The 23,564-nt window shown below is 43.8% G+C and overlaps 1 protein-coding gene across 1 annotated transcript; it reads right to left on the bottom strand.

Annotated features, from left to right (window-relative positions):
- Nucleotides 1-601: 601 nt before the first annotated feature.
- On the bottom strand, nucleotides 602-22,349 carry stox1 (storkhead box 1). The gene is made up of 4 exons (XM_061837678.1): nucleotides 21,877-22,349; nucleotides 4,243-4,395; nucleotides 1,750-4,129; nucleotides 602-1,050 (listed from the first exon to the last, which is right to left on the bottom strand). Exons 1-4 carry the CDS (start codon nucleotides 22,220-22,222, stop codon nucleotides 897-899), a joined length of 3,033 nt encoding a protein of 1,010 aa, XP_061693662.1. The 5' UTR covers nucleotides 22,223-22,349; the 3' UTR covers nucleotides 602-896.
- Between the last annotated feature and the right edge of the window lie 1,215 nt (nucleotides 22,350-23,564).

The following is a 23,564-nucleotide window of genomic DNA, read 5'->3' on the forward strand; positions in this document are numbered from 1 at the left end:
AGAGAGTATTTTTTACTTGGAAAGATCACGAATAATATCATTGCGGGTGTATTCATTTGACTTGGCTCGTAATTGAACCCAGTACTCCGTCTTAAAAGTCCGATGTGATACAAATAGGTAAATAGACATTTCTCTTGCATGACATGGCGCATTTATAACTCTTCGGCATAAAACATGACACACTTCATTCAGCAGGTCAGTGACACGCTAACAAAGTGAAAGTTGTTCACTTACCTTCGAACATACAGCCCTGTTTTTGTTGATATTGTCCACATTTAGTTTCACGTGCGCTCTTCCGCTAGCCTTAATCCATCGTAGAAACTTCGTCAAGTGTGTTTTAGACTCTGGAAAATGAATCAAGCGGCCCCCTTGCAACCTGGCAGGATATCTTTCTTCAGAATCGCACGTTTCCCATCTGAGGACCATTTTCTTCGTAACGTTAACTTTTCCGAGCGCCCGCTACTGACAACCAGCATTGCTTGTGGGACAACATGGCGACAATGCGGCTATCTGATTGGCTATTCTTGTACGAGTGATTGACAGGTCCGAAAGGTCCATTGTTGGTACTTCCTCCAAAATAAATGACGTAAAAACAAGACAGTTTAAGATATTATCCAACTTTATTTGTGGTTTTCGATTCCTACAATAATAAAAAGTTACAATTTAACCAAAGAGGAAATGTATGCAAAACTATACACGGTCAACCCATAAATGTTGACGCCCCACCTACATTTAGCGGGTACGCAATTTTGTCTAGGAACGTACACGGCGTATCATATTTGAAAATATTTACAATAGGGACAAATATACACGCAACATCTGTACGAGCAGTTTGCAAACAGTTGCACGGAAATTGAGGTGAAAGCAACCCGACGGGATTTGCGACGTTCCCCGCGTTAGACGTTCATGACGGGCGTGAGCTGCAGCAGCGAGTTCTGCGGTCGAATGCCGCCGCTTTTGGGGTGCAGCTTGTCCAGGTTCTGGAGGAAGCCCCGCCTCTTGAGACCCTCCAGAATGACCGTGTTGCTCGATGCCAAACTTACGTGGGTCCTACATGGGTGACGGGGTTGGGGAGGGGCATATTTGATTGAAAAAGATTGCATTAATAAGGCGACATATTTCCATACATTCCCGAATGGAAGGCTGCCTCGGCGAGTTCAAAGCGCTCCGCCTTCTCCGATTTTGAAATTCAAGCGCGGCAATTACGCGTCATTATTAAAATGATTCCCCGCTGTCCAAATATTGGGCGCCGGCGTTCATTCCAAGGTGTTTATTCAGCTTTATTGCCTCGTTTACTTTTTAAGGAAAGAAACATAATTTGGTGAAAGGCCAAATGCGGTAATGCGGCGCGGAGGTGGAAGCCCGCTCGGCGGTGTTTATTTTTGCCCGCGGCGATCCACGGGGGAACGGCGTTCAATTCCGGCGTGAAGCCGCAAATACTCGGAGCGATGTGTAACGTGAACACCAGCTGCGATGTCAACTTTAACCTCGCGTTCAGTTTCACTTTGTCCCAGTTTTTCAGTCATTTCGGACATCGCCGGTCTCGGAAGTCGGGGTGAGGCACGGGAGTGACCGTTGGGGCGAATTTGACTTCTGATTCTTCCGTGGCGATTAAAAAGTGAAGATGTTGGGTCAGAAGAGTCGGACAGCAATCGTAAATGATAATCCGGTTTCATATTTGCGAAGGCGAATCCTTACGCGGGTGGTTAACAGGAAGTTGGGGGATCACGTGAAAGACAAAAGACTTACCGTGGAGAATCTATCCCGCTGTCTCCTGTAAAGCTGTGGTTCTCGACTGCGTCTCCATTTTCCAACGCCCTGGGCCCGCTTAGACCCCCGCCGGGGGTTCGGGAAACGCCCGTCTCGTGGTCTTGTTCTTCCTTCAGTTCCGCCGCCCGGCGAGCCGACTCGCCGTCACCCTCGTCTGGAGACTTGCGGACAGTCTCGGCGTCCGATTCGACCTCGCTTGCTGGGCTGTAGTCGAAGATGCTACTGTCAAAGGCCTCCAGAGGTCCAGGGTGGTCCGAATCCAGGCTGGCCTCATGTAATCCTTTCTGGACTAGGGCTTCTTTCCCAGAGCTTGGTTCCTCTTGAGGGGATACAGGACTCTGCTGAGGGTGCGGACGCCCCCACGTAGTTTTCTCTGGTCTACTGGGGCTCAGCGAAGCTTCCCTCTGGGTGATTGAGTGGCTGTCGATGGATGAGACTTGTTGATGGTGAGAGCTGGAGTCGTAATAGCGACTGCGGGATTCCTGACGCTTGCTTTCGGTATCGTACTGATGATACACCAAGCGGGGATTAAGGTACTTTGGTATGATGTCCTCCTCATTCAAGCACAGGGAACTGCAGGTATCTTCGTCGTGGCGACGGTCAGCTCTCTGATAGAGTCTGTAGTCATCGTCGGTGTCTGTTACTGGGGGAAGGTCATCAACTTCTGGTTCCACCACCACACCCACAGTTCCTTGCCCTTTAGTGTCAGTAACTGTTCTTATGTCCTTTGCGTATTGACGTGTTGAAAGCGGTTCGAGGTTCTGGGAATCCTGCGTTTTATGTAGTCTGAGCGAATGCTTCCGTTGTAAAGAGGATTTGAGCCAGGCTTGAGTTAAGTTTGCATTGGAACTGGCGTCCTGATGGACGTCTGCGAGGCCATTGTCCAAAGTCTGGTTCCTGCCATCTTTCAGTTGGGGGTTTTCCCAGCTCTCCGCTCCGCCTCCTTCGATCCGACGTCGAATTTTATCATCGATCCTCAGCGTGCAGCTCTGTGGATAAGATGAGCTGTAGTCCGGCGGCAACTCTCGGCAAAGCTTCAGGTCGGGTCGCGACAGGCGATCGCAATTGGCATCCCTCTCCTGGTCGCACTTGTCTTGAGACGTGGTGGATTTCGCCGTATGTTCTGCTTCCGCTACACCCAGCTTGGTCTGATGAGAGTCCCACGGTTTGGAACGATGACACGTTCGTTCTTTCCTCCCCGAGAGCCTGCCCTCTTTCGGTTTTCGTTGCTCCCAACTAACTGCAGCAGGAAGATTTCCGGTTTCCGGAGCATGGAAAGGGTTTTCAATGCGTTTCTTGTAAAGTGATATACCGTCCAGACCATCTTCGACTTTTCCGGGTTCATCAATTGGGATTTCCACCGGCAGTCGGGTGGGGATCAAATCTTCCCTGTCTGGATAGGCATTGGCACATACGGCAAGCTTGTTCTTGATCCTCTCACGTTGCTTTTCTCTGGAAGAGTGGACCCGCCACTTGCTACGAGAACTCTTCTGAGCAGATTTTTTCGCCGGCCTGGAGTGGTGGTGGTGGTGCCTCGGTTTTGAACTCGTTAGGATGTCCGTTGACATTCCCTTGTCAACGCCTTTGTCCGCGGCCTTCTCCCGCCTCTCTTCTAGCTTCTTCATCAGAACCGTGTGACGTGTCAGGTTGTCAACCGTCAGTTCGGGGTTTATGCGCTTGATGATGGCGTGTTCCAGGTCACGGGGTAAATTATTGAGGTCATCCTCGTCTCTTACTGGCCATTCCTCGGGTGGGAACTGCCCTGAAAACGCTGCGTACTCCTTCTTTGGCTTCTCTTTTTTACCCCCGTTCCTCCGGAACAAACTGAGTCCAAACTTCCTGCCCGGTTTGTTGTCCTTCTCTTTGCGGGAAACGGCGTTGATGGTTCCTGCGGTTTTGCCGACCTCGCTCGCCTGGCAGTCTGCCGCCGTGGAGGTGGACTGATGCTGGACCGAGGTCTTCTGATCCAACGGTCGAGGCCACTTTAAGCTTTTGGCGGTGCACTCGCTGACGGAAACCGAGACCGAATGCTGATCGGGCGCCGCGGACGGTAAATTAGCGGCGGGGTCACCGGCGACCGGCAGAAGCGGGCTGAAGCAGCTGCAAGACTTGCAGTGAGCCGTCTGAGTGCTCTCCACGCGGATGTCATTGCTCAGAAGGTAGGTAATCGGAGGAGGTGAGGGAGGGTCGTCTGCTGAGTCCGAAGTCCACCAGGACTTCTCTCTGGCCATGTTGCTGCTGATAAAATAAGTCTGAGGTGTGACGATAAAGTAGCCCTCGCCCGTGTGGTAAATTTTCCTCTCCTTGATCAGAGTGCCTAATGTGTTGTAGAGAATGTCCTGAGTTGGGATGGTTATCCCTGAAAACCAGACAAAAATGTTTACGTACAGTAAGTAAGAACTTGTAATGTGAGACATGAGGACTTTTGCAAACCAAGGACTCCCCGTACTTGTAACACGTTCTGCCGCTTACCTGGATGCGATCTGCTCATGTGGTTGACCAGAGTCTCCTGGCTGACGATAATTTGGGACGAGTTCATGTCCGAGATGACCGAGCACAACACCTCTGCCAAAGGAATGAACTGCGACTGGGGGACGGGGGACATCTGCAAGGGGGACAGGTCGCCTGGAACACATCACACCGCAAAAAAAAAACAACAAAACAGCGGATTTTGAGCTAGCGCAGGTGTTATCGCACACAACCGCACCTGAATTCAAAACAATCCTTTAAATTTTGTCCACTAACCACTTCTTAAGCCCAGAGCACGGTGGTCTATTTACGCAAGCTACACGAACCGCGAACGTCTGGCTGCTACGGACATTCCACCAGCGGCAGGACCGACCGCAGGATTCCGACTCTCCCACAGCGGTGACCGCAGGTCGCACGCTGAGCGGATCGCGTATCTCGGCCCGTGTAACGTCAAGACTCGCGTGTCACGGGAGGTCTCCTTGGAAAAACACCACCGCGCAAGTGAGAAAGAACCTCTGGACATATTTTGCCTTTTTGTAGTCTGAAACTGGTTTGATTGCAAGGTTGACCACATCACAAGCTTGACTCACGGAGCGGACGGATTACATTCTTACGGGATGTACTGCATCTGGGAAAATGGAAATGTGATATAAGGAAATTCATTTCTGATTCACAGAAGTTGCCAAGTGGAGTTTTCTCATCAGTGCAGGGGGTCTTCGGTTTACGACTGTCGCTAGTTTCTCCAGTGATCTAAATACTTTTTTTTTTTTTTTTTTTTGGGTGAACGTTTTACATTACACATGGGCAGGACGGTGATGCAGCTGGAAAATGTTGGCCTCACAGTTCTGAGGACCCGGTTTCAATCCCGGCTCCGCCTGTGTGGAGTTTGCATGTTCTCCCCGTGCCTGTGTGGGTTTTCTCTGGGCGCTCCAGCAACATTAATTTGACACTCGAAATTTCCCCAAGGTGTGATTGTGAGTGTGACTGTTTGTCTCTATGTGCCCTGCGATTGCCTGGCAACTAGTTCAGGGTGTACCCCGCCTCCTGCCTGTTGACAGCTGGGATAGGCTCCAGCACCCCCCCGCGACCCTCGTGAGGATAAGCGTCAAAAGAAAATGGATGGATGGATGTACTTCAAATAAGCCCTATGGAAATAATGCACTGAGAGCATGTGGGATGATTAAAATATGCCGTTTCTATATTGCAGTCTCACCTATTGCAGATGGCTCAGGAAGATATCCCCCAAAATTAAGGGGGGGCTGTATGATAATAACCAATTTTAAATGTTACTCGAAAATTTAGAAATGCTCTGAAATAAACCATAACGCGGGTGAATGATTTGACACGACAAACGCGATGAACGTCGTGGACGTAGTGCAAGTCGGACTCAAGTAAATCAATGACAGCGCATAGATGGACTCAAGTATGCGTGACTGTGTGTACATTGTGACTGCAATATCTATAAAGTAGAAAAATATTCGTCAGAAAAGTCCAAATACTAGAAAAAATAGAAAGGTACGAGTAAATAATTACAATTAAAAAAAAAATGAAAAAGAATACAAAATGATATACAGTAATCTGAAAACAATTAAAAAATATTGAAAGAATAAGATCAATAAATCAAATAGTGTATATCACAAAAAAGTATACACAAAAATTGACAAAAAACATTGGGGAAAAATATTTGAAAAAAAATGCAAAGCATATTACCAAACCCTACAGTGATCCCCAAAAAAAAAAAAAAAAATTAAAATTTAAAAAAAAAAAAAACGAAAAAAAAAATACATATACACACACACATATATATATATATATATATATATATATATATATATCTCAGTGATACTTCATGAATCATCTTTTAGTATAAAAAGTTTTATTTTATCATCAAATTATTTTGTTTACTTGAGAATGGCCTCTCATCGCGCCACAAAATGATACCTTGAGCATTTCCCGACGTTTTTTTTAGTTTCCGCACGTTTCCATTTGACTTTCAGCGTAAACGTGTCACATGCCCCCCCCCCCAAACAACACAGCAAAGCCCCCACTTGATGTAAACTAAACATTCACAGCCGTCCCATTTGAACCACTTACGCGCAAGACAGGGGAAAATAAACAACACATCACATAGTATCTGTCACGGGGACTTATACTAACGAACCAGTGGATGAATACAGTTTTTTGTTTTTTTGATTGTGCCGTGACATATATATAAAAAAAAAAAAAAAAAAGTGATGCAGAAAACTACGCAGCTTTGGTGGACTCATAATTTTGTCCTTATGTAAGTAAAAACAACACAATTAACAGCACTTAAAGCTCACGAGGCTTATAGACAGGGGGGGGGGCTTTTTAATTTTTTTTTTTTTTTTTTGTCAGACTGATCCCACAACACATGGAGGGATTGTGTCCCCCCCCCCCCCCCCCCTCCCCGACTAAACCTCAGAGCGGCTATCTCCCTCCGGCTCAGCCCGGCCCGTGAATTAGCGCTGCTGACTGGGCTCGCCATTGTGCTGCGCTTCCTATAGGGATGCGATGCATAGGAGCCAGTCGGGTGACTGTGCAAATAGGGATTGGGGAGGGGGCGGGGGGCAGGCGGGGTCAGAGAGATGGGCGCAGAGGGGAGGGTCTGCATCAACTAACATCAGAGGGATCAATCATCACCCCACAATCCAATTTTTCCCCTCATGCTGCTCTTTGACCATTTGTCTTAATTCAACCAGAGACTGGATTAAGGCCCCCCCGCCCCACACACACACACCCTCTTAATACTATAAGAATTATCAGAACAACTAGTACAGTATGCAGAAAACAACATGAAAAAAAAAAAAAGGAAAAAATTTTTTGAAAAAGGGATTAAAAAAAATTATGGAATGAAAATAGATTTGGGAAAAAAAATTCAATATCTGGAACACTTACAATAGTATATCAAAACAAATATTTGGAAAAACAGAAAAATACAAAATAATCCCAATAAAATCTTAAATCATACAAAATGTTTGAAAAATACATAAAAAAATACAAATTAATAAAAAACATGAAATATTTTTAAAAATACAAATGAAAAAACAACAATATTAAGAACGAATACTTGTTTAAAAAAAAAAAAACATCTTGCCCAAAAAAGGACAATCAGGCCAAATATTTGACAAAAAAATACAAAAATTAGTATAAGTATAAAAATAGGACAAAAAAATACAAAAATATTTTAAAATGACAAAATATAAAACTATATTTATAAAACAACAAAAACAGAATACAAAAAGTAAAGGAATTGATTGGGAATAAAAAAACGTCTCATCCACCCAGAAATCTGGAAAACAACAATTTGTTAATAAATATATTAGTAGATATTTTTAAAAAAGTATACAAGAGAAGACAAAATATTTTTTATAAAAATAAAATACCAAAAAAATGTTAAAAAAAAAATCAAATGGGAAAAAAAATTATGAAAATGCACACGTTAAATAAAAACTAAATACAGTATATAAAACAATAAAATACACATCTGAACTACTAAAAGTATAGACAAAAAAATAAAGTATTAAGACTAAAAAAAACATTTGACAAAGAATACAAACATTTAAAAAAATCCATGTATTTAAAAATATTTGTAAATATCTGGAAAGCTACAAAAAATAAAATATTGAAAAAAATATTTGCAAAGAAAAAAATCTTTGACAATACAAAATATAATGGCAAAAAGGCAGTCATATTTTGTGCAGTTTGTTTCCTTTTACGGTACGGAACCTTAACAGGCCAGACAAGTCCGACACTTGTGATTGCGCGCTTCCGTTCTCCGGGGGTGTTCCCACTTTACTATGCTTGTGTAATCCAAGCGCGGGCCACAACGCTCTACTCTTCTTTTTTTTTTTTTTTTTTTTTTGTCACACGCAGCATGAATACGCCGTTTGCTGGCCGCCATGGCAACAGCGGTGTCAGCAGGCAGGCAGTTTTGGGTGTCAAGCGACGGAGACGGATTCAAAAAGGCCTTCACCTGACTTTGTTGAAGTGGGGGGGGGGGTCAGGAGGGAGCAAGTTACTTGACTTTTCCAGATCTTAAAATGTACTCTAATGCAAAAAAAAAAAAAAAACAAGTCTACATCAGTAGACCTCGACGTGATATTTCAATTTAAAAAAAAAAAAAAAAAAAAAAAGTCCTCCATTTTCCACATGAGGATAAACTGCTCCCATGCGATTGAATGGGGTCGGGGGCGGGGGGGGGGTGTCTTGCTTCTCTTCTTATTTGAGTCTTCTGACCCTGATGAGCGCCACATGGCCGTCTCGGTTTTATTTCATCACTCAACTCCGACAATAAGGCGCAAGACAATTGCAGAAGACAGAATAGCCAACGTTTCATATTTTAAAAGAGACAGGGGAGGGAGGAACTCACAAGTACTAGCCAAAAAATATATATATATATTACTATTGGGAAAAATAGAACAAATTGCTATTTCGCGTTGTGCTGCTGACTGCGACGTGCGTTGAGGTGACTTCCATCACACACGCCGCTCGTATCAAAACACGAAAGAAACATCTGTACATCTGCATGAGTACATAAAGTATTTCTGCCACCTCAGGATTAAAATCCCCCCCCCTCCCTCAAAATACCTTATTCCAAGCCCAACGGCGTACACAGCGTCCGCAATGCGGCATTGCGCGTCTGCGCAGGACATTTCCAGACTTTACGAGTCTCTCGCGAGCGCGCTGATGCGTCTCTCGCTGCCAAAAGCGGCCTCGTAAAACTCGGGAGTGCGCAAAGCAATAAATAACGTGGAGACGCAGCAAGCGTGCGTGCGTGTCCCGTCGACGGGAACGCAACTCCGAGCAGTGATCCTAGCGCCCATGCTAACGGCCGCGCAACATGTCACGAGGCCCGGCTGGTCCGATCCCGCTAAACGAGGCGACGTTTAGTTGCGAAGGTAACGATAAGAAATATTAAGTCATTAACGAAGACTGAAGAATGACATTAGCCCTGTTGCGCTAGCATTAGCTTAGATGTCTGCCGTCACTAGAGAGCACTAAAAAATGTTGGTCGCCATGGTAATTCTAATAATATAATTCAATAATAAGCCCTTAATAATAATATCAGCATGTATAAATTTCTGAGCAGTAATGTTAGCCCTGATGCTAATGCTAGCTCGTCCACTCCATAGACAAGGTAGATGTGGTAATAAGGAAAAATTAATAACACCAGACAATAGTGACGTTAGCACCAATGCTAACACAATGAATGCCCTGGTTGGTCGATTACTATTTAAAACCACCGAAAAAACATTGTTAATTTATCAATTTTGCGATTACTGTGAGCAGAGACATTAGCACCAATGCTAACTCCACCGCAGGGGTGTCAAACTCATTTTTATTGGGCGCCACATTGTAGTTACAGTTTCTGTCATGGGGGCCATTATGACTGAAACCACGAAAATCATATTTACACATTAAATTTATCAATTACATTTGGAATCAGAAAATCAAGGGTAATGTTTTTTTTCAACTATTGTTGATGTTTGGTAACACAAAAATGCTTGCAATACCTCAACGTCATCATTTATTTAAATTTTGGTTCAAATTTGAACAAAAACCATAGAAGTTGATACACATGATTAGCCTTCGCGGGCCACATAAAATCATGTGGCGGGCTGCATCTGGCCCCCGGGCCTTGAGTTTGACACCCGCGCTCTACCGCAACAGTAGCTGTGCCCTGGATGGTCCATTTAGGGGAAAAAAAAAGGCCATTTAAAGTCACTCGTTAATGGAAAAAGTAAATAAATTCATTTTATTTCTATAACTCTTTTCACAGAACGTACTCTCCAAATGATAAATCTATCGGTCGGTTTACATAATTTTGAAGTTACATTTTGCTCGTTATCGCCCATCTTTTCACGCAGGATGACGACTTCTGTTAAGGAACCCATAAAAACACGTACAATCACTACTTTACTGTTTATTGACGGATTTAAAGCGCTTAATAAACAGCAATATTCCCCCCCCCCCCCCACTCTGATAAATATTGCAGTGGCCGCGACGAAATCAACAATGACTGATTTTTCATTCAATCTTAAGCGTCGGTACGCCTAAATCGAATCGGGAAGCGCTCAAAAAGTAAGTGCGGGGTAGGAACAACTAGTAAAACAACCCGACTGAGGAGTTTAGTGTTGTCCGCCATCACCGTGGAAACCTGCACTGTGGTGGCAACCAAAGCCAAAGAAAAGGGAAGAATGCGCAAGTCGGCTGGTATCGCGGAAATCTGGAATCCCGCGACAACCTTTTCGGACTCACTTTGCAAAGCGTTCTGATTCTGCTCAAGCCGTAAAGCGGCTAAGTGACACTTGCAGTGCCCCCCGCCTCCCTTTACTGGTCCACTGCATATTTTACAAATAAATTAAAAACATTGCATGCAACGGAAGGAATTTTTTTTTTTAAATACAAATAAAAAAATATATCATAAGAAATAATAAAATACAGAAAATTTTCAACCATTAAATGTCGAGATTTTTGAAAAATGGAAAAGAAAATTTGTAATTATTTTTTTTTAAATTAAAAAACAAACTAAAGAAAATTTAGAATTTTACGAGATAGTTATTACAATACAATCAAATATAAATAAAAATCTGACTCAAATTCATTCTCAATGATGACGGTATTATTCGGTTCTCTGATTGGTTGGTGAGAGCAACTGTTCTATGGGCAAAATATTACGTCAAATTTAAAAAAAAAAAAAAAATTTCAACATAAAAGATTGTTGGATGTTACAAAATGCAGTCATTTCAAATGCATTAGCAGTGAGACTATATCTATAAACAGATTTTAAATTAATCCTCGGAGGTCCTTCATGACATCAGCATAATTCTGCCGTCTGATTGGTTAATCAAAGAAACCGGCAAACCGCATCTGTCGCGATCTGCACACAATACATCTAATAATCAGCAACTTTGGTGATGTTATTTGATAAAAAACTGATTTCAAGCTGCTCCAGAAAGCGTTTTTTTTTTGCGCAATACTGAAAGATTCTCGGCGGCACGGTGGATCAACTGGTAAAGCGTTGGCCTCACAGTTCTGAGGACTCGGGTTCGATTCTGGCCCCATCTGTGTGGAGTTAGCATGTTCTCCCCGTGCCCGCATGGGCTTCCTCCCACATCCCAAAAACATGCAACATCAATTGGACACTCAAAATTGCCCCGAGGTGTGATTGTGAGTGCGGCTGTTTGTCTGCATGTGCCCTGCGATTGGCTGGCGACCGGTTCAGGGTGTACCCCGCCTCCTGCTTGCTGACAGCCGGGATAGGCTCCAGCAATCCCCGTGACCCTCGTGAGGATAAGCGGCAAAGAAAATGGATGGATGGAAGATTCTAGAATTGCGAACAGTCGGACGATGCCAGGTAAGGAATTCCCCGCCGAAGCAACGGCCTGCCGCTGACTTCGCCCAGTGCAAAAACTCGAGACTTGAAACAAGACAGACTTGCCTTTGAGAGGTCTGTGTGAAATGTGATATGAATGCAAGGGGGTGGGGGGGGGGGGGGCAGTTCGAAAGTACCGCTTTTGCAGCTTTGCCAGACACTCAAGGAAGCAAGCGGCACACTTGATGCCGTTGCCGTCGTCGTCGTCCAATGTTTTTATCGTCACATCCCGCAAGTCGGAGTCGGGATGCCGTCTCGGGCTCCAGAAGCTCCAGAGAGTCCAAGGAGTCGGGTGGAAACAATTATGTCAAAATTCGGACGTAAAGGGACACGAGAAAGGGCCGAGATCAATCAGAGTCCAATCGAGATTGGAAAAAGATGTGAAGGGAGAAAAGAATACAAAAAAAATAAAATAAGAATACAGCGCGGAAAGCATTGGGGCGGGTGGGGAGTTTATAAAGTCACAGGATTAAGAGAATAAAGTTGAAATATTATGAGAATTAATTATAAGTTGGAGCTTAAATCTTATGAAAACATGATAAAGAATAAAGTCGGAATTTTATGTGATAAGAACATTAATTTTTGGAAAATCAAGTTTACATAAGGACAAAAAAAAGGAAACTAAAGTCTTAATTTTTTCTGAAAATAAGGTTGTAATGCTGATTTTTGGGTTGGGAATTTTGGGTGAATTTTACATGAAAAACCTAAAAAAAAAAAAAAAGAGTTTAATTTTGAGATAAAAATTATTAATAGAACAGGAAAGAAGCCTAGATTTAGGAAGAAAAACAAAAAAAGTTGTCATTTTATGAGAAAAATGATGCAACAAGAAATTGTCCTAAATTTTACAAGGGTAAAGTTAGCATTTTCTAAACATAATAGTTGAGAGCCCCCCCCCTCAAATAAATCAAGAAAAACACAATTTTACAATTTTTTTCCCCCAAAAATAAAGTTCTAACATGAAAAAAGCCAACATTTTGAAAAAAAATGTAACAAAGCTAAACATATTTTGTTTTATGAGAATATATTGATTAGAGAGCAATATTCATATAAAAAACTAAACTAAGCATAAAGATCACGTTGTATGAATTTACTGTCCTACGTACTTTGAGAAAAAGTTACATTTGGAGGGGGGGGGGACTTACAATAAAGTTGTAATTGTATGAAATGAAGCAAATAGTAGTTAAAACATAACGGACTGATGACTACCCGTGGACATGAAACTTATCGTGGCTCTGGTGTTTTTTATTATTATTATTTTTTTAATCTGGTTTAAGTCAGTCACAAATGTTTCACAGATCATTTCACTTCAGCTACCGTTAGGAATAAGTTGGAAGTTATTATTAGCACGGCCCTTTGTCAATGATTCCCCGAGTTCGAATGAATTTGCAGGTCAGCCTAATCACTCCGTCGTCAACTTGCATCACAACTTTCTTTCTCTCTTTCTCTCTCTCTCTCTCTCTCTTTCTTTTCCTTTCTTTCTTTGAGGAGTCGCTGAAGGTCAAGTGTGTGAAGGATCATCTTACACTTAAATGTTTATTCGGCATTCCCTCGATTTTCACCTCCGGCCCGAGTGTCGGTGTGCGAGATCCCGACCACACGCACACCAACGACCCCCCCCCCCATCCCCCCGACCCCCCACCCTAAGCCCCTTTAATCAAGAGCGATGGTCCTCATTGGACACAGATGGCGAGCGTTTCCTTTGACGTTTACCGCCTCGCCTTTCACAAAATAGTCTCCTTCCAAATGTTATGCACGTTCAAAGTATAATAAAGTACAATGGTAGCGTAACCACATGCATTCATCTGAAATCACCGTTCTCCATTAAAACTAATGGAAATGCCATTAATCCGTTACGGCCTCAAAGACTAAAAAGATTTCTTAGGGCTAATGTGGTTTTTAACACGAATAATAACGTCCTGCATTATTGTACTTTATGAAAAACCTATTGCAAATAATCTGCAATAATATTTGTGGAGGGTGGCACGGTGGAGCAGCTGATAAAGCGTTGGCCTCACAGTTCTGAGGTCCCGGGTTCAATCCCAGACCCGCCAGTGTGGAGTTTGCATGTTCTCCCCGTGCTTGCATGGGTTTTCTCCGGGTACTTCGGTTTCCTCCCACATCCTAAAAACATGCAACATTAATTGGACACTCTAAATTGCCCCGAGGTGTGATTGTGAGTGCGACTGTTTGTCTCCATGTGCCCTGCAATTGGCTGGCGACCACTTTGGAGTGTATCCTGCCTCCTGCCCGTTGACAGCTGGGATAGGCCCCAGCACTGTCCACGACCCACGTGAGGATAAGTGCCCAAGAAAATGGATGGGATGGATTAATGGGTAGCATAACCACACTTATAACCCCAAGCACTCATCTGAAATCACCGTTCGCCATTAAAAAGAACGGAAATGCCATTAATCCGTTCCACCCTCAAAAAATAAACAAATTTTCAAGGTAAATTTGGGTTAACAGAAACATTAGCACCCTGCAATATTGTAGTTTGTGAAAAAAATAATCTGCAATAATATTTATGGATTTTTTCCAGTGGATAAAGGATATATCCGCAATTGAATGTATGTGTTGCCATCACTTGCCCTGAAGTTTATACGTAGTAGTAGTATGGCATAGTATACACGGACCCTGTCGTTAATTGTGAATATCTTCGGGTTAATTGATGGCCATCAACATAACGTTGGGGAAAATAACTTTTAAACCAGACCCAAAAATCTTGACTCAGCGGGGATACATCCCCAATATTTGCTTTTGGGCGTGGGTTCTCACTTAAAAATAAGTTGTAAAAACATGTTTTTTAATATCTTCTTCTAACACTTGCGTGACAATCGTGTTAAAACTGCCCACAGAGCTAAAAAGGAACCATTTATTTTATGATTCCATTGCTTCCATGTGGAAAAACCGCCAGTATCGATACCGACACCCGTGTATATAGTATTTCTGCAAAGCTGGCACAACTCGCTGCCGTTTATACAAACACACAAGAGCGTCACGAGAGCCGAGGGGTGTTTTTGTAGTCAATTTACCGTCATATACTGTTGCTAAGTCGTTTGTCAGGGGGAGAGTGAGAACGAAAACAAACCCTACGAGGGAAAGCCCAGCTGCTGCTGACATGGTTGCACAAACTCCTCCATTGTTTATTTTGGCCCTGCGACCATTACGGTTCTGATTACCATTACAGGACACGCCCGCTATATCGCGATTCGTCGTTCTTACCGATACGGTAAAATGGACACAATCGATATAAAAATGTTTTTAAAAATCTACACGCCGATGTTAACGTACCAGATTTTTGGAAAGTCCTGGAACAGCTGAACTTTATTTGGGGTTAATCAGAGGCACTAAAAGGGCCAGCTGTGCGCTAACATTTCACAAGTCTGAACGTGATTGGTTGTTTCTGAACACAGCAAGTTTGTAACTAAATAAACACGTGACGCTAATGCTAGCAAGGTAGGCGTCGCAATAAGGAAAAAGTAGTAACACCAGACAACTATTTAGTGATGTATTAATGCATACGTAACGTACCCGTGTGTAACATCCATCGATCCATTTTCTTTCCCGCTTATCCTCACGAGGGCCGCGGGGAGTGCTGGAGCCTATCCCAGCTGTCAACGGGCAGGAGGCGGGGTACACGCTGAATTGGTTGCCAGCCAATCGCAGGGCACATGGAGACAAACAGTCACACTCAATCACATCTTGGGCCAATTTTAGTGTCTAATTATCCATCTATCCATTTACTTTGCCGCTTATCCTCACGAGGGTCGCAATTAATGTCACATGTTTTTGGGATGTGGGAGGAAACCGGAGTGCCTGGAGTAAACCCACGCAGGCACGGGGAGAACATGTAAGCTCCACACAGGCGGGGCCGGGATCGAACCCGGGTCCTGAGAACTGTGAGGCCGACGCTTTACCAGCTGAGCCACCGTGCCGCTCATGAGTAACTTAATAGTAACGTGACGTAAAGAAAGGCGCAAAAATGTCAGCGAAAGCCTTCTAGAACAGCTTAAATTGATCTGGGCTAATCAGAGGGACTTTAAAGTGCGAGGGGGGTGTCGACCCCCATTTAACATGAGTTTGGTGAATGTGATTGGTAACTGGCAATTATCGGCCCAAATTATTATTACCATATATGAAAAATGTAGTCAAATATGCAACACACATTACACAATTGCTTAAAAAAACAATCCAACAAAACATTCATACGAGCAGGCTTTATATAGCGATTTCAGTCATTTTCGGTGGGAGAGCATCACCCCAAAAAAATATGGCCCACCATGATTAATGTCAGATACTGCACGGGTGTTTGTTCGATTCCGAAGCGACCCGACCCCACGGCAGCTTGTTAACAAGAAGCCTTCGACCTCTGACCCTTCCTTGCTCAATTAGGATGGCGCAAACCATTTTCAGGCCCGGTGGCCTGCTGCAGGGGTCCGTCACGGTTGATAAGCTAACATCTGGAAGAATTATGACCGTTACTGCGGCGCTTTGAGACTGTGAGGCGGCGCTTTGTGTGGAAAAAGTAAGACAACTTCAGGAGGAAAGCAAAAGGGCAGGAGAGAGGAGAAGAGAGATCCCGGGAAAAGTTTTAAGAAAGCATTTCAGGAATGCTCGGCTAAGCTAAACGCTAAGCTAAGCTCACATCGGGGGTTGGAGGAGGATGGTTTTGCTGTAGGTGGGACACGGGATACCTCGTTACACCTCGCTTCTAAACCGCATAAATGTTTCACAAAAGACTAAATAATGGAGAAGCACAGAGCAGCAGCTAGCGGTTAGCGCCTACAGAGCTATTTCTCTCTACTCGGTCGCGATACATCAGAGAAAATGACTCAAATGTATATGTTGTAAGCGTGTTATGAAGCATTCGAAAAGCTAGTTGAGAAGTTAGCATTATAAAGTGTGATACTCCTCTTCAGAAGAGAGTAGAAAAAAAAAAAAAGGATTGAACACAAATGGTTCCGCAACAACAACACGTAGACAAACAATATAAGGCTTATTTGGACATTATTATGAATACCACACCCCACGACAAAATGATTAGCGGCTCCAAAGCAGCAAGGACTGCTTAGAACTTTATTGGGATTCATAAGGGGCGGCACAGTTCTGAGGTCCCGGGTTCAATTCTGGACCTGCCTGTGTGGAGTTTGCATGTTCTCCGCGTGCCTGCGTGGGTTTCGTCCGGGCACTCCGGTTTCCTCCCACATCCCAAAAACATCTATCTATCCTCCTCTTTTTCTTAGCTGCTTATCTATCTATATTAATTGGACACTCTAAATTGCCCCAAGGTGTGATTGTGAGCAGCTGTTTGTCTCCATGTGCACTGCGATTGGCTGGCAACCAGTTCACGGTGTACCCCGCCTCCTGCCAGTTGACAGCTGTGATAGGCTCCAGCACTCCCCGCCACCCTCGTGAGGATAAGCCACAAAGAAAATGGATGGATGGGATTCATAAGAACGCATCAATAAACGGTATATGACTCTGCTTTTCTGCCTCATAACCCCCCCTAAGAGGCCAAGGCACTTCAGAAGGTGCAGCATTTACTAACTAAGACCCACCCCTCCAAAAAATGTACAGATAATGTATTTGAAAACAAATATTCTCTTTGGAAGTTCTTGTGAATACTATTACTTTGGCTACTTCTGTATTCAAGGAAAACAAAGTGTAACAGGCAGTTGGCCCGAAATCCTCTCTGCATTCCATTCAAATGTACACCATAGACAAACATTAGCGAGAACCGCTACCCTCTCGGGTCGCGGATAAAAACGATTCTACTGCAGGAACGCGATATTATTCTTAAAGCAAGCGCGCGAGGGGGAGGGGGGGGAAGAAGACCTCCCGAGGTCAACTCCCGTACAACCGAGGCGCGTTTCCCCGCTCGGATAATGGCCGATGCATCAAGTCAAACTTCCCCTCTCGGGCGTTCTTTCCCACGTTTTTAAAGATTCGACTGAGGACGCTGCGATAATTCAACTGAATCACGTGTGTCGGACACCGTGACGGAAAGGAAGGATCCATACGCTGACTTATTCTTCTTCCTGCTGCAGTGTCTTTTTTTTATCATGCCATCTTCCCTTGTGAGGACACAGTAACACGATAGCTTTCGGCTAAAAACATGAAAAGAAGAAGCCACTGGTTTCTTTTAGGCAGCACGCGGAACTTTCCCTAACAACGCCACACTCTCTTATTCCTATCTTACCTTACACCCCGCCCCACGTACACCCATAATAATTACAAATTTGACAGTACTTATACGCAGCTCATCAATGCGCTGCTTTAGTTAGCAACACAGTCCGGACAACGTAGAGCAAAGACGAGCTAGATGTGCTGCTTATGTTTCAAGATTAATGGAGAACATTAAAAAAAAGCAATGCTGTTGTTTTAAGATGCAATGACTGTCGGAGTATGTGAATAATCGAAGAAAAAGTGGTTAAACTGGACGAGATTCTCTTTTCCCAGTGGGAAAAGTCTGGTCTGAAGCCAAAGTAGAACGTGCAGGATGAGATGGTGTGTAATGTTAAAATTCCACCATGGCACAGCCTGATCCAGAATGAAAGCACCCCACTCCCCTGTCGTCGGTAGCTCGCAAGAAGCTGGCTGCTTGAAAAAGTAGATCAAGGGGTAAAAGAAAAGTCTGGGCACCCCTGGACGAAACATTTCCAAGGCGGTGTCGGGTTCTTCTTCTATTGTTCAGGCCGCAGCCGTCTTGGTCAAAATGGTTATTTATTGCCAAGGCCATTCAAAGTGTAACCTTGCCCTTTTGGTGTCGCGGAACCAAGTCATAACACCCCCCCCCCCCCGAAAGTACGCGTTTGGCGCTTTCCACCTTGGCTCACGAGTAAATCGGCTTCACGGCAGAGTCGGTTAATTTCACTCGGCCGAGCGCACGTTCAAGCTCATAGTTCATATCGATAATTAAATGCATTTTTCACAAAAGACAGTAAACAAGTAAAAAGGCAGAAAAGCTGCCTTAGACAGCCATGATGTAAAAAAAAAAAAAAGAAAATTTAATCAAGTACCACTTATTTTTAAAACAAATAAATAAATAAAATCAAACTTTCACAGGGCGGCCTGTTTGACAATCTGTGCTTGCCAAATTCCTACTAAATGGCTGCCTGGTCCGCTTTTATTGGGGAGGAACCAAAGGGGGAGAAAAAAAAAAAAAATCTAGTGATTTGGAGCCAAAAAAGAAAACAAAAGGGGAAATGAAAATAAAACCTCGCAATTAATCGTACGCTGTAAATCTTCGAAAGGGCTTCGCCTGCTGGGGAAGGGACTTTGGCCAATTCCTCGTCCCCCCCTGTGATATTTTATGGTATAGCCGCACCATGTCAAGGCCTGACATCAATCTAAGAGTCCCCGCTGGAAGAGAGCAACTCGTCTCTGGGTTGCGGGGGTGGGGGAGGTTCTGGTGGGGTGGGGAAGAGGCTGCATTAAATGCAGCAGTCTGCCGTCTGGCAAACTAGCAATTCAGTGCCGGCCAATTTTCTGCGAGGAGACCGAAAAGCAGCTCGTTTCCGTACGAAATCGCCGGCGTTGAGGGAAGCGGCCGTGAAAACAGCGTCTGTTGGGCTACAAAGGGCACGGTAAAGGCGCTCGTGGGCCTGATTGTCGCCTGTAGGAGCACAAAATGTCTCACACGGGGATGACATGTGGAGCACCCCCACCCCAACCACCCCCCCGTCAGCCATCACATCACACCCCGCCCGCCACCCTTCACATTCCTCCGCGACTTGTGTGAGACGCTACCTTTAAAACAGTTTGCAACTCGCAGAAATCACGCTTTTATTGTGTACATCTGTCATTGGAAAAAAAAAAAAAAATTGTTCTGGTCTAAATTCTGGCGACGTCGGACTCGGATTCTTCCATATGACGTGACGATCTTATAATTCCTGATTGTCGAGTTTCAGAATATGAAATTAAGACGGCGTATCCACCCGCGAGGCTGTCATCGGCGGGAAAAACGACGCAGGCGGGCCGAGTTATTATCACTTAACTCGGGGAGGGTGACGTCACGCCGTCATCAGGCGACATGAAAACATATTTCGGTACATTTCGCTGGGGCGCGATACAAAAGCTTCTTTGAAGGCGGCAAACCTTATGAGAAAGTTTATTAAGCATGGTAGCATTATATCGAGAGTTGTTTTGAATATTTTGGTTCGGAACTTAAAAACAGTACATGCATCCATTCATTCATCCATCCATCCACTTTGCCGCCTATCCTCACAAGGGTCGCGGGGAGTGCTGGAGCCTATCCCTGCTGTCAACAGGCAGGAGGCGGGGTACACCCGGAACTGGTCGGCAGACAATCGCAGAGCACATGGAGACAAACAGCCGCACTCACAATCACACCCAGGGGCAATTTAGAGTGTCCAATTAATGTATGTTTTGGGGATGGATGGATGGATGGATAGATAGATAGATAGATAGATAGATAGATAGATAGATATATAGATAGATAGATAGATAGATAGATATATAGATAGATAGATAGATAGATATCCATGCATGCATGGAAATTTTGGTTTTTGAGGAAAAAAAAAGAGGTTAATTTTATGGCTTTGACGCCTTTTTGTCAAATTCGTAAACGCATGTTGAAGTGCCAGTGCGAAGCCTCACAAAAGAATAAAACATGACAAAACATTATACAGTACAACCTCGGTTCTCGACCCACAATTCGTTCCAGAAGGTGGTTCGAGAAGCGATTTGTTCCGAAAACTGAATCGATATTTCCCATTACAAGTGTAGTCGTGGGTCAGCTGGTCGAGGTGCGCGCATTATGAGATTTCCGGGTTTTGTCCGGGGCGTTCGAGAACCGATTTTTGTTCAAAAACAGAGAGAAAAAAAAAAAAAATAATAAAAAATAGAAAAAAAAAAAAAAACCCTCAAAATTTTCATTCGAACACCGATTTGTTCAAGAACAGAGTATTCACTGTATATGTATTTACACCATGTATACAGTCAACAGGTAGTTACAACTTATTACGTTTATTAAATTTTTCAGTTACGAGCCTTTACTTGGTTAATTTTTCACTTTGTGTTGGAAGTCAAAACTTGTCAGTAACTCTGGTGAAGTGGATTTTAGCAGCATTTACGGTATTTATGCAGCATTTATGGAACGAGATAAATGCAAAATGAAAAAAAAAAAAAAAACTAGCAAGGAGTCGCTTCAGGCCACAAGATAGCGTAGTGTTGCACTCAAGACCACACTATCCAAGACCAGAATGAGACGAAGACTTTTGGGAGTCGAGATTGAGTCAAGACCGAGACTGGCAGAGACTGCGACAATACCAAAAATCACAAAACAAAACAAGGTCTGAAAGTGACAGAGCATTCTCTATCAATTCAAATTTCTTATCGATAATGATAAAATAAAAAACACTCCCCGCAACTTTGAGTGCAATTTACAAAAATCTTCATTTTTTTTTTCACCCAAATCCTTCCAAAATACACACACACACATACATATACATATATATACATATATATATATATATATATATATATATATATATATATATATATATATTTGAAAGTGATATACAAGTGCTAAAGCTAGTTTACAAGCGCTGCTAATGGGTCAAAGAGTAGAAAAACATTTCCAACTTAGTTGATATTGTGTTCGCTATAGCTAGCTAAGTATAATAATGTTGAAATTTATTGTCAAGCTAAACAAACAAAATATAATTACATGTTCTACAAAACTGTTGGATTAACGTTTGCTAGTTTAATGCCAACATAGAAGGCAAAAGGCCGTTGATGGGCTAACGAAACGTTGCTATGTTGCTAACGTTTTAGCAAGAAATATTGGCACACAAACAGTGCAGTAATTCATGTAGACCAATAATTCGCAGGTATATATTCTCTATTGTGAAAAACAATTCTTACTGCACCATATTATGAAGTTATGACCATCTTTTTGTGTATAAACTTGTGTGCTGCACCCTGGTGGCCAAGGCGCAAACACCTGTAGTAGCCGTACAAATTGGAGTTGGAACAACTAATTAAACTCTTCTTCAGCTCCTATTTTTTATTTTCATTTAAATCATTTTTAAATAACCTCGTTTATAAAATGTATTTGCCTATATTTAAGCACTGTCTTAATCTTCAAAGCGTGCATCATGTCACAGTAGTAGACGTGCTAATTATGTTACCTATTTTGAACCGGTAGGCTACTTGTGTGTAAAAAGTTTTCGGAGCACTGTCGGACGGGTCGACCGGCGAGTGCGAAGTCTTCTTACCCACGGCTCTGATGACGAAGCCGGCGGCTGACTTGAGGGCTCTTCGCATCCACGCTTCCCTCAGCACCTCCAAGCTAGCCGCGCTTCCCCGGATGAGAAGCACCAAGTTGTCCATCCAGCCCTGGAAGCGCACCTCGCCCATCGCCCGCACCAGCCGTCGATTCCAGAAGCTGCGCATGTTCTGCGCCTTGAAGTCGGCGAACACCTCCGGCCCGGTGGCGGGGGTCCGGCGGCTCTCCTGCGCCGGCTCCTCCTCGTCGTCGTCGTCGTCGTCGGGGCCGAAGACCACCGCCAGGGAGCCGGCGGCGGCGGAGAGCTGCACGATCCGCGGCGGGTGGAGCGACATGTCCCGCCGCACTCTGAAGCTCCAGAGAGGAGAGTTAAGAAGATTCGAGACGACCGATTTGGGCTCGCAGAGTTCTACTGCGGCGTCTCCCCCCAGGAAACATAGCCCGGGCAACGGGAGCGGGGGGGGGGGGGGGGGGGGGGCTCCCTCAACGCGAGGGGGGTCCTAAAGGGAAGGAGCAGAAGATCAAAAGAGGAGGAGGAACGAAAAGACGTGAAGAAAAGAGAGGTGGGAGGGGGCAAACACAGGTGGACCTCCCACTGCTTGCAGGTGTGCCTTATTTCCCATCATAATAAAACTCTTTCAAAAAGGACAGCAACCATTCATGCAAGCAAAAAAACACATCTTAAAATTGTGCATTAAAAATGTACGACGCATTTTGAACATTGTTGACGAAAAATTGTACTGTAACTAGCAATACTGATGTCCCAAAACATACGCAGTCAACTAAAATGTATACAGCAAGAAAATATTTGAAGCTGAAAACATAACAGATGGCTTTATTTGCCATCACTATATATATATATATATATACATATATAAAAAATATTCACAATTTTCTTTTCCTCAATTATATGCTCATCTGCACATCCGGCGTGCTAACGACAATGACTCATTATTTTAAAGATTTAAAAATATGAATTAGAGTATTCCCTAATTACAACATAGTTCACTATACACGACCTTGCTATTAAATTTTTTTTTTTTTTTTTTTACAATTTAGCAGGCTTTTTTATTAACCTTGTGTAGAATTGCACTCCATTTTGCTGAGAGCCATTCCTATTATTATTATTATTTTGCTTAAATATCACAACCACATTAAAGTGGAGATTGTTTAATGTATATCAAACCATGGATACAAAATGTTCATCTTTATAAAAGAATAACATTAAAGATCCTGTTCTCTGGTGGCACAGTGGCGCAGCTGGTAAAGCATTGGCCTCACAGTTCTGAGGACCCGGGTTCAATCCCGGCCCGCCAGTCTGTAAAGAACAGCATCCACCCATTTTTCTTAGCCGCTCATCCTCACAAGGGTCGCGGGGAGTGCTGTGGAGACTATCCCAGCTGTCAGCAGGCAGTTGGAAGCGGGGTACACCCTGAACCGGTCGCCAGCCAATCGCAGGGCACATCGAGACAAACAGTCACCCGCAAAATCACACCTAGAGGCAATTTAGAGCGTCCAATTAACGTCGCTTATTTTTGGGATGTGGGAGGAAACCGGAGTGCCCGGATGAAACCAACGCAGGCACGGGGAGAACATACAAACTCCACACAGGAGGGTCCGGAACTGAACCCGGGACCTCAGAACTGTTAGGCCAACACTTTCTAGCTGATCCACAGT

This window comes from Syngnathoides biaculeatus, chromosome 12 (assembly GCF_019802595.1).
Source record: "Syngnathoides biaculeatus isolate LvHL_M chromosome 12, ASM1980259v1, whole genome shotgun sequence".
In the NCBI taxonomy this organism is placed as follows: domain Eukaryota; kingdom Metazoa; phylum Chordata; class Actinopteri; order Syngnathiformes; family Syngnathidae; genus Syngnathoides; species Syngnathoides biaculeatus.